Source organism: Ornithodoros turicata, chromosome 5, assembly GCF_037126465.1.
Source record: "Ornithodoros turicata isolate Travis chromosome 5, ASM3712646v1, whole genome shotgun sequence".
Classification (NCBI taxonomy): Eukaryota; Metazoa; Arthropoda; class Arachnida; order Ixodida; family Argasidae; genus Ornithodoros; species Ornithodoros turicata.
This window is the reverse complement of record NC_088205.1, coordinates 29084341-29098703: the sequence shown is the minus strand read 5'-3', so window position 1 is coordinate 29098703 and position 14363 is coordinate 29084341. Positions and strand designations below refer to the sequence as shown.

General features: G+C 46.5%; 1 protein-coding gene across 1 annotated transcript; it reads left to right on the top strand.

Annotated features, from left to right (window-relative positions):
* The first annotated feature begins 1319 nt into the window (after positions 1–1319).
* On the top strand, positions 1320–13878 carry LOC135395451 (solute carrier organic anion transporter family member 4A1-like). Its single transcript, XM_064626648.1, has 11 exons — positions 1320–1644; positions 1715–2054; positions 6137–6236; positions 6293–6414; positions 11685–11825; positions 11881–11970; positions 12386–12578; positions 12641–12803; positions 12859–13052; positions 13210–13274; positions 13327–13878. The coding sequence occupies exons 1-11, from the start codon at positions 1363–1365 to the stop codon at positions 13560–13562; spliced, it is 1926 nt and encodes a 641-aa protein (XP_064482718.1). The 5' UTR covers positions 1320–1362; the 3' UTR covers positions 13563–13878.
* Positions 13879–14363: the final 485 nt, after the last annotated feature.

The window sequence follows — 14363 nt, the reverse complement described above, 5'->3', positions numbered from 1 at the left end:
ACGTATCCGCGGGATAAGTCTGCGTATGGTGTAGACGTCACAGCCTGCGTCGCCAAAATGTGCGTCTTGTCCGGTCCGTGGGGACCGAAATCACTCCGCGGGCCATTCGCCTCCAACTCACAAACGATCCTCGTGTTGGCAGGGGACTTGAGGACGGAGCAACGTCTTTTGACTGTTTATTTTTTTTCCCTTGTTTCTACAGGCTGTTTTACAGCTCTGACCGCTAAAGTAGAGGGGATTCGAAGAACCGCGTAATAAAAAAGGGGAATCGTGTACAGGTCTTCACGAAATAAGAAAACAACAGGGATAACGAGGGTTTTGTTACAAGCCAGTTTATCTCCAAATACGATACCCACTAGAGCACTGCTTAGAAATGTGATCCCTGCTGCAAGATACAACATCGACAGATAAATTATGATTTTGACTATTATGATTATGACAGGTTTTGCATATGCAAAGGTGTCGACCGCGAAATATCTGTTGTCATTGACGGTAGCAGTTTCTTTTTTTTATTTCACTGGTACAATGGTTTCCTGCATTGTGGATTTTTGAGATAAAATATACCCCAAAGTGCAAAACATCAATTTTTCGGTTCAGTCACAGTGCAGAAAAGTGAGAAACCTCGTTCACATAGCCTGATATGTGTTGTTGGAGAGGGACTTATCCGCTCCCATCTCTCGTCCCGTGTGAATGCTCGACGGGGACGGGGACTTCTGGGTCCATGTGACGTCACCGCACCAAAGCGGACTTCTGGGACTTATCATGGGTCCCAGGACAGGCGGGTATAACTGCGAATCAGACGCCTGACGCCCTTGCCAAGGCGGCGCATACACTGCAGCCTTTGCGGCCATCCCTCTTGTCTCCCGAGTTCTGTACAAAATCATGGAGCGGTTTGATCTCCTCAGTCGCCAATCCACAGGTCACCTGTCCTTATATCGTGCAGATCTTTGCCGCCTCCAATTGGAATTTCCTACTTTCTCCGTCGCGGCGAACTGTAACAATCCTCACAAAATTCCATTGCGGGGTCGAACCCGCGACCTCGAGCTCAGCAAACCAACACATTACCGACTGAGCTACCAAGAGGGTCAGTACTATATCGTTCATCTCGTCATCTCATCGCTTTTAGTCATTAGCCTCATCCCTTAATCCTCGCTTGCTCCGACCCATTGACCCGTGGCCTATTGCCTTTGGCTGTGTGCCACACCAGGTAGAAGAAGAAGAAGATTTCAGAACGAACAAAGAAGAAGGAGCCAATCTCCCTTAGTGGCTCACGGCCATTATCTCATTGGTAGAAGAAGAAGAAGAAGAAGGAGCTCGTGCTCTACGTGCAAAACTGTAATCGTGATCGCGCAGAAGAAGAAGATGGGTGACTCGGTCAGGGCTCATCATCGCTCGTCTTCACACAGAGGGGCCAAGCCTGTTGTGGCCCCTTCTGAGACACAACGGTGCCTTCCACCAATGTTGGTGAATTGCCTGCAGAGACCAGGTTGTGTGGTGTTTTTCTTCTGCAGCTGCGCCTTCCTACAGGGGCTTATCACCAATGGTTGCGTCAACTCCAATCTGGCGACACTCGAGAAGCGTTACCAGTTGCGGAGTATCGAGACTGGCCTCATTGGGAGCCTTTACAGCGTATCGTCTCTAGTCGTAAATATCGCAATTACAGCGTGACTGTAGCTGGTGGTGAACGTGCAGTTCACCACTTGTGTCTCCGTAGGTGCTGCTGCCCGTCACTCACTTTGGCCAGAACCGTAACAAACCGCTATTCATGGCCTTCGGGACGTGTATTTTGGGCGTGGGATCCCTGATCATGGCGATGCCGTACTTCGTTGGGCCTCCCTACTCCTTCAGCCACCCGGAACCGGACACTTGTTCCCAACAGAAGCAAAACAGCACGACTGATGCATGTGCTAAAGAAGGCGGAAGCTTGCGCAACTATAAATGGTTCTTCTGGATCGGAAACTTCCTCAGCGGTGTCGGCACGGCTCCTTACTTTACGCTGGGTATTGCCTACCTAGACGAGAACTTCCACCGGAGCGTCTCTTCCAAATACATTGGTAGGTTGGATAAAACCCATGCGCAGAAACTAAAACGCATCAATAGAATTTAGATAGCATATCAAACACTGGTGATAAATTAAAAGTTCTACTTTTGTAGCGCAACTCACGTGGCTCAGTTTTAACATGATGCATATCGACCACGCAGGACGCACATTACTGACTTTAAAAACCCGACCTGGAAGGGATAGTTTGCTCTTAATGGATCAGATACCGTACTATACTTCGTTTGGAAAGGGTAGTGTATTTTCTACTCTACCAAGCTTCTGCGTGACTTTGCGTAAAGTTTGATGATGATTTAGTATCAGCATTATAAAGCACTGGAATCCATGCGGTTTGAAATTCACGGGTGCATTCCCACCCATCACCAGTCCAGACAAGGCCAGGCAGTAGCAGCGGCCTCCTGCTGGCTGTCATCTTCAACGCCACGTAACCACCACTGAGTGAACGTCACTCAACGCCACGCAAGCGGATGCGAGGCTCTCTTGCAGGGTGTCGAACCGAAACAAAACCACAAACCGGAAAAAATAAACAATACACGTCACTTTGGGCAACCGGAATTGAATGGAAATCTTAATTCTTTGTTTCATGCCGGAGTAAAACCAAAAGAAATTTGTTTTCGGTTGAAGTAGAGAGTTAGGGCATCTGGAACTCGAAGGCACGTTCCGAAACCCTGTGTGACGTATCTTGAAACCGCACTGATACACACACGTCACCGTTCGGTGTGTCAGTGTCAATTTTGTTTTACCGATCTTAAGATGGACTAAGACCAACAAGCCCACATATCCAACTTCTATCGTATCATGTCTACCATTTTCAAGTTTCCAGGTGACTCTCCTCCACAACATTTCTTGAATCTGTCTTGAAACCTGGAATCGAACAGCTCTACACACCAAACTTCCTTTAAGCTTTCACTTTTTTTTTCTTCCTCCAGAAACGTCCAAGTTCAGCACAAATTTTTCTTCAAGAACCGAAGTGATTCTTCAGAAAATGTTACGATCGAGTGGCATATAGCCAAGAAGCAGAAATCCCCATTTACAAATATGTGCGGTGTTTATGTTCAACTTTATGAAAGTCGCCGGTACCACGAGAAAAACCAACAGGCAAACAAACACCCCTGGTCCGCTTCAATTGCGACCACGTGCACACGGCGCTCCGAAACCAGTTCACAAAGAATATCATAGATGGCGCCTGTGCTGATGTCACAGTCACAACGGTTCGAACCGGTATGAGCCATGTTTGTGTTACTCAGGAGCTGAACCCGAGCTGAACCGTTAAAGAGTTTTAGGAGAACGTAGAAGATTCACGATAACGTTTCCGAAAACAAAAGCCGGTCGCATGATTCCTTTCGAGTGGCTGACGTCACGTCACTGATATCTGATTGACTGACAATGATATGCGTGGAGTGGGAACCTGTGGGCGCTTACGATTCTCTAAGGCTGGTTTCACACTAACGTGACGTTTTTCGCGTCCGTGAAATGTGCCCATGTTGAGAACGCTTTTTCTCTCGGTGATGATCCGTGTGCTCTGCTCACCGTGTTCGAGACGTCTGCCTGTTTTTTTCACGTTTCACAAGCTCCACTCGTGTTCCTGTAGGCCATGCACACTACAGTGCATTCTAAATCTTTCCTCGCGGGTGGCATGTTCGCGACGATAAATTTTCTCCACGCCCCATTCTAAGCGATTTTCACGGAACAAACTCGTCTTTAAGTCGCCCTTTCGGACGAGTTTTTTCCTCCGTGTCATATCGAAATTTGTAGGGAGTACAACAAAGGACCAGCTTTGCCCAAGGCTGCCATTTACGCTGTCCGAGCCCGCGTGTCCGTGAAAATTACTGCATGTTCGTTTCTTGCTCGTGTCTCTCAGCCCCTTTGGACGCATCTTTTGTGGGTCCTGCTCCCCTAATGATATCAGGACGTTGGAATTTTGTTTAGCCTTCTCTGTTTGAAGTTCATATTGCTGTTGCTGCATTACCGGTCATATCATGGATATTACCCTATTTTTGCTATTTGACATATATTTTTATATGTACAAGTTATATTTTTGTCTCTGTGTTAGCAAAACCCTGCAATTAAAAACGTTCCCTGCTTGCACGATTTCTTGTCGTAAATCATTCGTTACGGAAACAGCATGCATAAATGACGCGGTATAAACGTCTGAGAGTTATTGCTTAAAATCGCGGAATGGCGATACGGCAGGCCAAAAACACGGAACTTACAATTCTGCAGAACGAGGAGAAACTGGTATATTGCCTATCTTGTAAGACCGCTATCCTTGAGGGTGGCCTACATCGAAGAACACTTTCTTCCCCTTCTTCATTTATCTCTTATTTTTATCAGTATCAGGATGCACACGGACAAGGAATTGGGTTCTCTGAAAGGGTGCATCTACACGGCAAGCCGTGTGCGTGAAAAAAACTGGTCAGAATAGGGCACGCCCAGAGTTTCTCGACACGGATACACGGTCCGTGAACAGACGTGCATGTGTGAATGGCACCATAGACTTTAGTTGGTCCGTCTCTCGCCTGTGAAGAACACAGACGAGAAAAACGTTAGTGTGAACCCGGCCGAAAACTCCTCGAGTGGGTGCGGAAACCGGAACGAAGAAAAAAAAAGGAGTTCCGTTTTGACACGAGCAGTGGAACATGTAGAAATGTCTGCGCTGCAACCTCTTGCGGCAAAATAGTAATACCCTTGGAAATGCAACGTTTTAGCGAGAACAGCTTCACAGGAGTTCACGTACATTTCTTTGGGACAAGAAAATGGGAAATCTTGAATGTATATATTAAAGAACCCTGGCTTTGATAATACGGAATATTGCAGAGAAAGGGTTACGGCAGATTCGTCCAAAGCACTGCAACCATTTAACCCAAACAACAGCACATTTTTGAAGCAGTCGTCTGAAAGGTTTTCTGCCTTCTCTTGTAAGTCTACAAGCGAAATGTGACACTGTGATTGCAGAAAATCAGTCTACATTTTGACGGGAAAATTATTAAGTGCACACATGCGCTATGTGCATTAAACTATATCTTAAATGCTCATGATCTCGAAGTCAAGATAAATGAAATAATACATCTTGGCCATAAGTAGTGGTATACTTTATGCTGCATGCTGACCATGCGAATAAACAAATATTGCACCGTTTTTAGACACATTCGTCAACGAGATGCCTACAGGGAGTGTTGCCTATATAGATGGGTACGGTAGCGGAAGAGTAGCGTCATATTATTTGTTACCTGTATCGCGTTCCTTTTCTAAATTTGTAGTGACTATAGTATTGCGTTACTTCTTCTGTGGAATAGCGGGTAACGGTCGCTAGATCGTTTTGCTAGCGGTTACAACACTGCTTGCGTTGTACTACAGACTTTTGGTTTGGCTGGCGTCCAGCCGCCTGTAATGTCTGTCAATTTCCTTTTGATAGTAGCATCGTTAGTTGCTCACTGAGTATCTCTCAGTTCCACTGGATGAGGTCGTTGAGAGTTGCGAAAACATCCACATTCGAATTGCAAAGCGTTTGTAGTTGCAAATATCTGCAAATTGGCCAGGTCCCTATAACAAAGTCGCATGAAATATTTCGTTACATTACTTCCATTTATGAATTCCCACAGGCTCGGCTTATCCTGCATCTGTTGGTTGTCACACGGGTCTCTTATAACCAGAAGAGGGCAGTAGAACGAACGGAAAGGTCTGCACCTTGGGACGGCTGTGCTGACGCCAACTACACTGCGCGGGCATACTTTGCAAAGCGTTGTCGTCAGCGTCTCAACAGTTTTACGGATTCAGATTTTTGTTCTCTTCCGTTCGGTTGAGAAAAACCAATTATAATTCTAATTGCAATAATAATTGCAGCTTTATTCTCCGTGTGTTCGTGTCGTCCCTCTGTGTGCCCAGACTTAGGCTTTTACATAATGGACTTATTCTGCGACTTGTACTTACTAACTCTATGACAGCTTCATAGTCGTCGATTGCAGCGCCGCCGTTGGCTGTCCACGCCGCGATAGTCACGCGGAGAGCTCGGTCGTTCCACTGCCCCCTTCTAGTTCAATGTAACCCTTCTTATAAGACACTGGCCTTTTCTTTCAGCTGCATTTCAAGCAAGCGCTATCGTGGGACCAGCTACAGGGTTTGTGCTGAACGGACATTTTCTGAAATATTACGTTGATCAAGGCATTGACCCCCAAGTGTGAGTATAACATATGCGCTGCAGACCTGTGTGTACATATCTTGTATGTGTTTCAGGTTGGGGCTAAACCGCGACAGTTCTGCTTGGGTCGGAGCTTGGTGGATGGGATTCTTGTATGCTGGTATTCTGTGCTTCGCGGTTGCTCTGCCCGTAAGCGTCTTGCCAAAAGAACTTCCTGGTACGTCACAGGCACGGATGGGCATAAATACATTTTTTGAGTATTTAAATATAAATACAAAATACTTTGTTGGCAGGGGTATTTAAATACTCTTCATAAATAGTTTTCAGCATGAGTATTTAAATACAAAATATAAATACTGTATTTAAATACCGTAACTACTACCATAAATACTCTGAGGAAGATGTTATCTGGAATTACAGAAGTAATGATGAGCATAAGGACAAATCAGCAAGGCAGAATAGCATTTATTTGTTAGATTATCATGGCGATTTTAATATTAGAAATTTCTCGAAGACTGCTTCTTTTAGGCGTCTTCTGTTCGGCCGTACAATCAGATTCGCAAAGGAGAACAGCATCTCCACAGGTGCCGATGAACAAATGCTTGTATTAAATTTGACGAAGATGCTTCGTAGAACAACGTAATCGGGTAGTCACGACCGTTGTCCGCAACAACATTGAAAAACTCGCCATCTAAAACGGAACTCTCGGGTTCACCTCCTTGATCTAAAATGGTTTGTCGATTGCGCATGCTAGCGCTAACCCGGCATAATTGCGCCCCAAACTCGCCCTTCTTCCTGAAAGGTGAAATCCAGGGCAACTTTAAGATATGAGTCAGTATATTCTGTATTTAAGAGTATTTATAAAGTATTTACAAGAATAAATACCCGAAAATTGGTATTTAAATATAATTATAAATACATTTTTCGAGTCTGTATTTAAATACAAAATATAAATACATGTATTTATATTTTAAATAGTATTTTAATTACAATGTATTTAAATACTGCCCATCCCTGGTCACAGGGACATTTTTGGTTAATGGCACACGAGGTGCGTCTAAAAGGTAGTGCTGTAAAAGACATTTTAACATCTGAACTCATCTTCAAAGTAAAGTAAGTCGTAGAATAAGTCATATTAGGTTATTTAAATAACGCTTTACGCTACACAGAAAGCACACGTGAATTCGCCCTTCAGGATGCCTCTGCTGCGTCTGCACGAAACGTAACACAACGTAAAACAATGCGTGCAGACGTGAGGAAGTAGCCCTGAGTCACACCACACGGCGTGGGCCATCTCCCTGAAATGCTGCGAGTATCTTCGACTCAGTTGCATGAGTCGTCTTCCGTCCACAGTCTTTGCAAGGACGCCAGTGCAAAGTGTTCGTGTAGCCACAGTTTGCACAGTGATTTTGAAGCAATAGTTCTCCAAACGTTCAAGTCATTGTCGTCCTCCGCAGTGTATTTTGAAAGCAGCTTCCTCATGGCGTTTGTTTTTTCACCCCTACACAAGGTACACTTTCATTCCCTTGCTCTTGTTGAAACTATTCTCAATGTCCATCTTCTCTGCGAAGCAGAAAGCTTGAGAACGAGGCGTGGGTTGGGAGCAGCGCTGGCTGTTTGCAGGCGTTTTATGAGCGCCATCAGCCTATACCTTCGTTTTCCAAATACGATGAACTCAGTAAGGTCCATGTGCTCCTTTGTTTTCAATTGGCGCCGTAGCGTTCTTCCTGGAATTCCATATTGTGTAGAAGCTGCATTGTAGCTCCATGGCTGTAGAAGGGCATTGAAGCTGCATAAAAGTTTGAAGGCATATACAGCGTCCCTTAAAAGGACCATAAAATCCGTCCCGGTCGATTCCGAAACTATATGCCATTTTACTCAGCGTTCATCAGAGATGATAACGCCGAAATTTGACGCGAATTCGTGCAATTTGATATAACACATGGCAAGAGCAGACTATGCATATTGAGAGTATTCCAGGATTCCCTCTCTGTAAACGTCGCCCAGACAACGCCAGTGAGCGCCCTTTGCGCTGACCGAAACCAGCCAGGGAGCGGCTGGAGGGACCTTGGTAGCCTTTGCTACTGACCGATCGACCGACCGACACTCGGGCGGGCGAGCCGGAATTCTAGGGGGCGATGACTGCTCTGTGATTGGCTTGCGGGCAGGGCTGGCAAGAGAAATTATGCGGACGGGACCGGGGATGGGACATGCCCGGGCCCCCTCCAAACGTCTCGATAACATAATCCAAGTATTTCTTCTTTATATGATTACGGCGTGCTTTAAGTCCTGCGGACCCCTGAAGAGGCTCGGGCCCCGGGGCGTCATCCCCGGCTGCCTCCTCTCGCCGGCCCTGCTTGCGGATCGTTGTTTTTGGTTAGCGTCGGACGTGCTCGTTCAACCAGGAGCATAATATTGTGTTGCACGCAACATGGTCACGTCAGAACTCACACTGGCAAGCGAAAGTCGCCGTATATACCGAGGGCTTTTCACTTAGTATATTGCGATGCGAACGCCAAGCAGACGACCTCGGAGACAATCCCCTGGCTTACGTCATCATGGGTTAACTGAAGAGGGAGTGCGAATCTTTAAAACTCGTTTGTTTAATATTTAAGCCTGCTTTCGGAAGAGAAACTTTGCCAAGTAGACTATGAAGCGGTGACGAACGTTACCGTATCGGTCTCACACACACTCTCTTGGATGCGATAATCCCTTTAAAGAGTTTTCCTTCAGGCATATTCCTTTTCATGAGTGCTTCCGTTTGTACTTTGTTCCCATGCTGCCGCCCCACCTTATCAACCTTTCTAGACTACACAAAAAAATTCTTCATACTGAATTTACGCCATTTAATACACCAGGAAAAGCTGGCGGCGAGTATGCACTTATCTCGGTAGAGATGCCGCAGGTGTATTTCGGCTTTTACAACCGTGAAATGCCGTTGTTATGGTGAGTTCCATTGAGAGTGCAAATTGTGCCTCACGACGGGGATGGGTGAAGTATCTAGTCCTTGCGCTGTCATACGGTTTTGCGTCCCCCATCCAACATTACCACCTTCACTTGGCGCGCTTCCATTACACCTGTTCTCTCCCGTCCCGACTGCTCATTAAAAAACGAAAAAAAAAATTACTCCCATTGCTCCCATCAAGCGGATGTTTTGCCTCCCCTCCCCACTGGAACAGTTTTTTGGACTTTCGCGGAGCAAAACCCTGACGCAGCCCGGCCAGAGGGACTAGCCATTAGTTCCTGCATTATTTATGTGACGACATTTTCCTACACTAAGTTTTGAGTAAGCGCGTTGGTATACAAATTGCAACCGTAAATGGACAAGGAGACCGTATCTCCAAATGTTCGGAAGCGCGTTCCTCTGAGCGCAGAAAGTTGCGGCTATCCTAGCTGCCAGAACAACAGCCTTGGGCCAATACCTTTCCCATAGAAAGACAAAGCCGATGACAAGGGCCACTGGAATGGTATGGCAGTCTGTATAATAGCCATGAAAAGATGACAAATGGGGATCGTTACCCCTACTGCATCTCACCCGGTGTCGCTCCTATTTCCTGGGGAAACCACAGGTGACGTTGCGCCCAGACCTAATAGCAACGTTGAGAACTTCGTCTACGACGATGATGTTGTCCTCATGCAGCTTCTACATCTGACGTGGAATTTGAATTTCATAGAGAGAGGTAGCGCACAAGCTTAAAGCACGCACCAGCTGAATTCCCTTTCTGGAGCTCGATTACAGAGGTGTCTGTCGCAGTGTGGTCATAATTATTGGAAAAAACCTGAACCCGTGATCAATGTAGATTCGGACCCGGCTAGGGACTGTGGCCAATGCGGTAATGAATGATCCAGGACTCATTTTCAACAAACAATGAAAATGACACTTTTACTGCAAGCTTCAAGAGAAACAAACATAAATGTCTCAGCTTTCAACATTCCACGCGGGCGATCCACAAATTACATAAAGCTACTACCCGACAAATTGCAGAAAAGTAATCTCTGCTCCTCACAATCAAAATCGTCCGACAAGTTACCCGATACATCGAACAAACGTTATCTCTGATCTTTACAATCGAAATCGCCGCACAGGCTACCCGGCAAATTGCACAAGCGTTATCTCTGCCCTGTACTATAAAAATAGCCACACAAGTTACCCAACAAGTTGCACCACTTTGCAACAACTGTGCAACAAGTTGCACAACAAGTGACCTGGTGATGCAATATCGCTGTGAGTGCGGGCGGCCTGTCTTTCCTTTCTCTATCCATAAGTTCTCGAACGTCCTGCGCAGCAATGAGTGGCACCTACCCACTTTGCAGTCCTTAGGCGTCTGCTCTTTCGAAGAGTGCGCTCTTAGAGTATAGGGCACAGTTTTTCTTTATTGTATCTTCGTCTCATATGTGCCGCTATTCTAAAAAAATCACTTATTCATTTATTTACCGAAAACGCCCATTAGGACACTTCGGCGCATTATTTCATGAATGACTCAAATGCAAACTTCTTTGATGTTATACACGCAGAGTTCGCGAAGACGAATCGTTTGATATCTCATTTTTGACATCTCTGTTTTGCTGAGAAAGCGGTACGGTTTCATTTGGGTGGAGCCCAACCTGGAACTGGTCGTTATCCCATGGCGCACGTTACATGCATCATTCCGGCTCGTGATTCGCCAAGAGCTCTTCCGCGAGCCTATCAAAGCGGACTTGGAGCGCGAACTTGAAATATAACGATAACGATTGGTATGTGAAAGTTGAAGATTGGGGCTGTGTAGTTCTACGACAAACCCCAACGACCCGTGACCCCGAGCACTATCACCCAGCCATCATTTTTTTCTCGTAACGCACTACGTTTTCAGCCGTGCTAACACAACTGCACATCAAATACAGCAAGAACACTCATATGCTTCCGTTAAAGGGGTTGCGACGGGTCATCCCAAGTTATCCCAGATAAACATAGAAAAACGATCCTTTGCACCGATGTGAACCTGCATTGAAGGTCTCACAGCGAGGAGGGTAAAAGAAGCGGAGAAAATGGGCACAGCGGATACCGAAACTCATGCGACTCTGACATCCAGACCTCACCGTCACCAGTGAGGAGTGAGGCAGTGCACGAGAAGTCACGTGCTTACGGCTGCCACTGGGAATGGACGCAACTCTGAGGTCTGTGACGTCTGCGCATTGCTCAAGAGCGTGCTCGAGGGCTTGTATCGCGCTAAGTACGACACAGAGAAGAATAATTCTTTTTTTCTCTGAATTCTGGCTTTCAGTACAATGCGTTCATCATGTGATGAATACATAGATGTGAATACATCATAGATGTGATGAACCACATCTATGAAAGTGTCTCAACCCAGTTAAAATTACAAGGTAGAGGGTTGTATGTGGGATATGCATCACGCGTGGACCAAAGAACAGACGTCGTTAGAGCCGTAAAACCCGATATGTTTAATACACGTGCCACAAAGTGAGTCAGCCTCATTCCCTGCAATGCAGAAAGAGAAGCTGTGATGGCCCAGAAGCAACTCGAAGAAAACCAGCGCTCCCATGCAAACGAGGACAACCTGCGTGATACGGTTTGGGCCCTGATCCAGAACAAGCCCTTCGTCTTTGTTTGCTTTGCTGGAGCAGCTGAACGTGAGCTCATACCTGCCTTTCGTGTGTGTGAATACAAAACAATACCCTATTTTAGTGATGGTCGCCAGTGGACTATCTTCATTCTTGGTGAAGATGCTACAAGCCCAATTCAGTATGACTGCTTCCACTGCATCCATGATCATGGGTATGTGCACAATCGCTCTTGCCTTGCCTTCAGTTGAGACAAGGAAAGCCGCCCAATACTCTGCAAGAAGGATCTGTAGAAGCGGAAATGCGCTATTGTTTATAACGCTAGTAGATAGAGTTCCACTTCGAGCAAATGTGTTCCGCTACTCTTTATTTGTTACTTCAAGTAGCGCAGCTTAATTTCTGGTTCTCGGTAACATGTCCCCGAGTCTGGGCAGATATGCTCAAGGACAGACACAAACGGACTATATCTCCCCCATGCCCTGGGAAATGTTACCGACAACCAGCCTACGCCAGCTTGCTTGCATTCTGTTTGTAATTTCTGGTTCAGGGTCTGATGGGGCTAGCATCAGTAAACTGGCATCATCATTATCGTGTTAATTATGTCCTACGACACGACTGTCAATACGCAGGGTCAGTAACCATCCCTACTGGTATGATTGGCATACTTCTGGGAGGCATGGTAATTTCAAAGTACCAGATGGCCGCCTACGCCATTGTTCGCATGTGCGTTACCGTCCTCCTGTTGCCCATCGTTCTTATAACCGTGCTCCTCTTTCACTGCAACAACATTCCGTACAAGAATCTGAACTACACCACAGGATGGTAAAGTACACCCGGCGGTCTTATCGTGGGCAAAATAATAGGGGCCGATTGCTTTACATCAGGTTCCACGTGAACGACATTTCCGCGTCCCTGATGGAGCTGTGCAACTACGACTGTTCCTGCAGTGCTACAAAGTTCAACCCGGTCTGTGGAACAGATGGCTACACCTACTACTCACCCTGTTTTGCTGGCTGTCACACGGAGTACAACATCGAGAACAAGAGGGTATTGTACGCGTCATCGGTACTGGCGTGTAAAATCCCTGTATTCTTCTTTAAAGGTATATTCTAATTGCTACTGCATCAATAGCACGGATTCCAAAGAGTTAGTGCCGGGTACCAACATCGACGTGCATGCTGTCCGTGACAAATGTCCTACGACGTGCAGCCTTGTCAACGTGTTCATTCCTGTTCTGGCGGGTATTATCTTCGCCACCTTCTTTCTCAGCACACCAGCCGTAGCCGCGACGCTTAGGTTGGTAGTGGAATTCATCGTTGCACGCCACTTGCTACCTTTCTACGTAAATGTCCAAAGCAGCGAAATTCTTCTTGCTGTGGACTATAACTCTTGGATATGTGGCAGTCTTGGTTGGCTGGACCACTGGTTGCATATTTCTGTTCCGATCCTGCAGGTGCATTCCCGAGAGTTACAAGTCAGTCGGTCTCGGCGTTGAGTGGATCATAGTACGAATATTCGGTAAGTGCAACGCCGTGGACAAGAACTATCGTCCGAATGAACTATCATGCAGGATTGATCCCAGCCGGAGCAGCCTTCGGTCACACAATAGACGGCAGCTGCGCTCTCTGGGAGGAAACGTGCGATGCGAAACGTGGCGCTTGCGCTGTCTACGACAACCGCCTGCTCAACCGCAACGTCTATTTCCTCATTCTTAGTTTGAAACTGGGATCTTTCTTTTTCTTTGGGCTCGCTCTTCGCTACTTGCGTCAAGCGCCCCGCAAACCCCTCGTAGCGGCGCCATCCTGACAAATCCGTATGCGTGGAAGTCACGCGAGTTAAAGACCAATAAATCGTAAGCAAGTAGTATGAAGCAAGTTGTCTTGCACACGTGAAAAAAGGCATCGTTCCCGGAGTTTGAGGAAGCACAATAAAACGGGACATTCGCGAAGCCAGCACGTGAGAACAAGAGTGGGAAGAACTAATACACTTGCCGTCTCGAGCATTGAAAGCGGCATGAACAGGAGCATTTCTGATATAGAGCAAAGCTAGGTTGGTAAGCATGTGAGGCAACTGTGCTGTACATCAAAGGGGCACTAAAATGCAAAAACTTCTTCTCAAATTAAAGAGTAAAAACGGGGGCTAGTGTAGCTAAAGGGGGAAAAGTGAGAAGACTATACTTAGGATGCATCACGTTTCGAGCGGGCGCTTTTCATCAGAAAAAGGAGAAACGGAAAGCTAGTGTCGGAGGATGGTACTGCCCAGCCCACTACGCTAAGGGGCTGTACGTGAACGTATTAACTAGGGCAGCATGTGTAAAACCGGTCGACAGTTGATTAGAAGCCTGGACTTCTGGTGGTTGCTGATACCTTCAGAAATTTGTAAATGTACGAGTCGACGATGTTCCCGGAACCTTTCATGAAGCTTTCGTTCGGTTTCACCTATACAGAGAATGTTGGGACAGATGGAACAGACGATAGCGTAGACTACGTTAGCGGTTTTGCTTGTGTAACGACCAGACGTATCAACGTACCGGCGTACAGATTTCCGTGGGACCCCTCTGGCGGTCGCCCTGTCAAAACCGCCGTTACTTCCTGTCCACCACGTTTC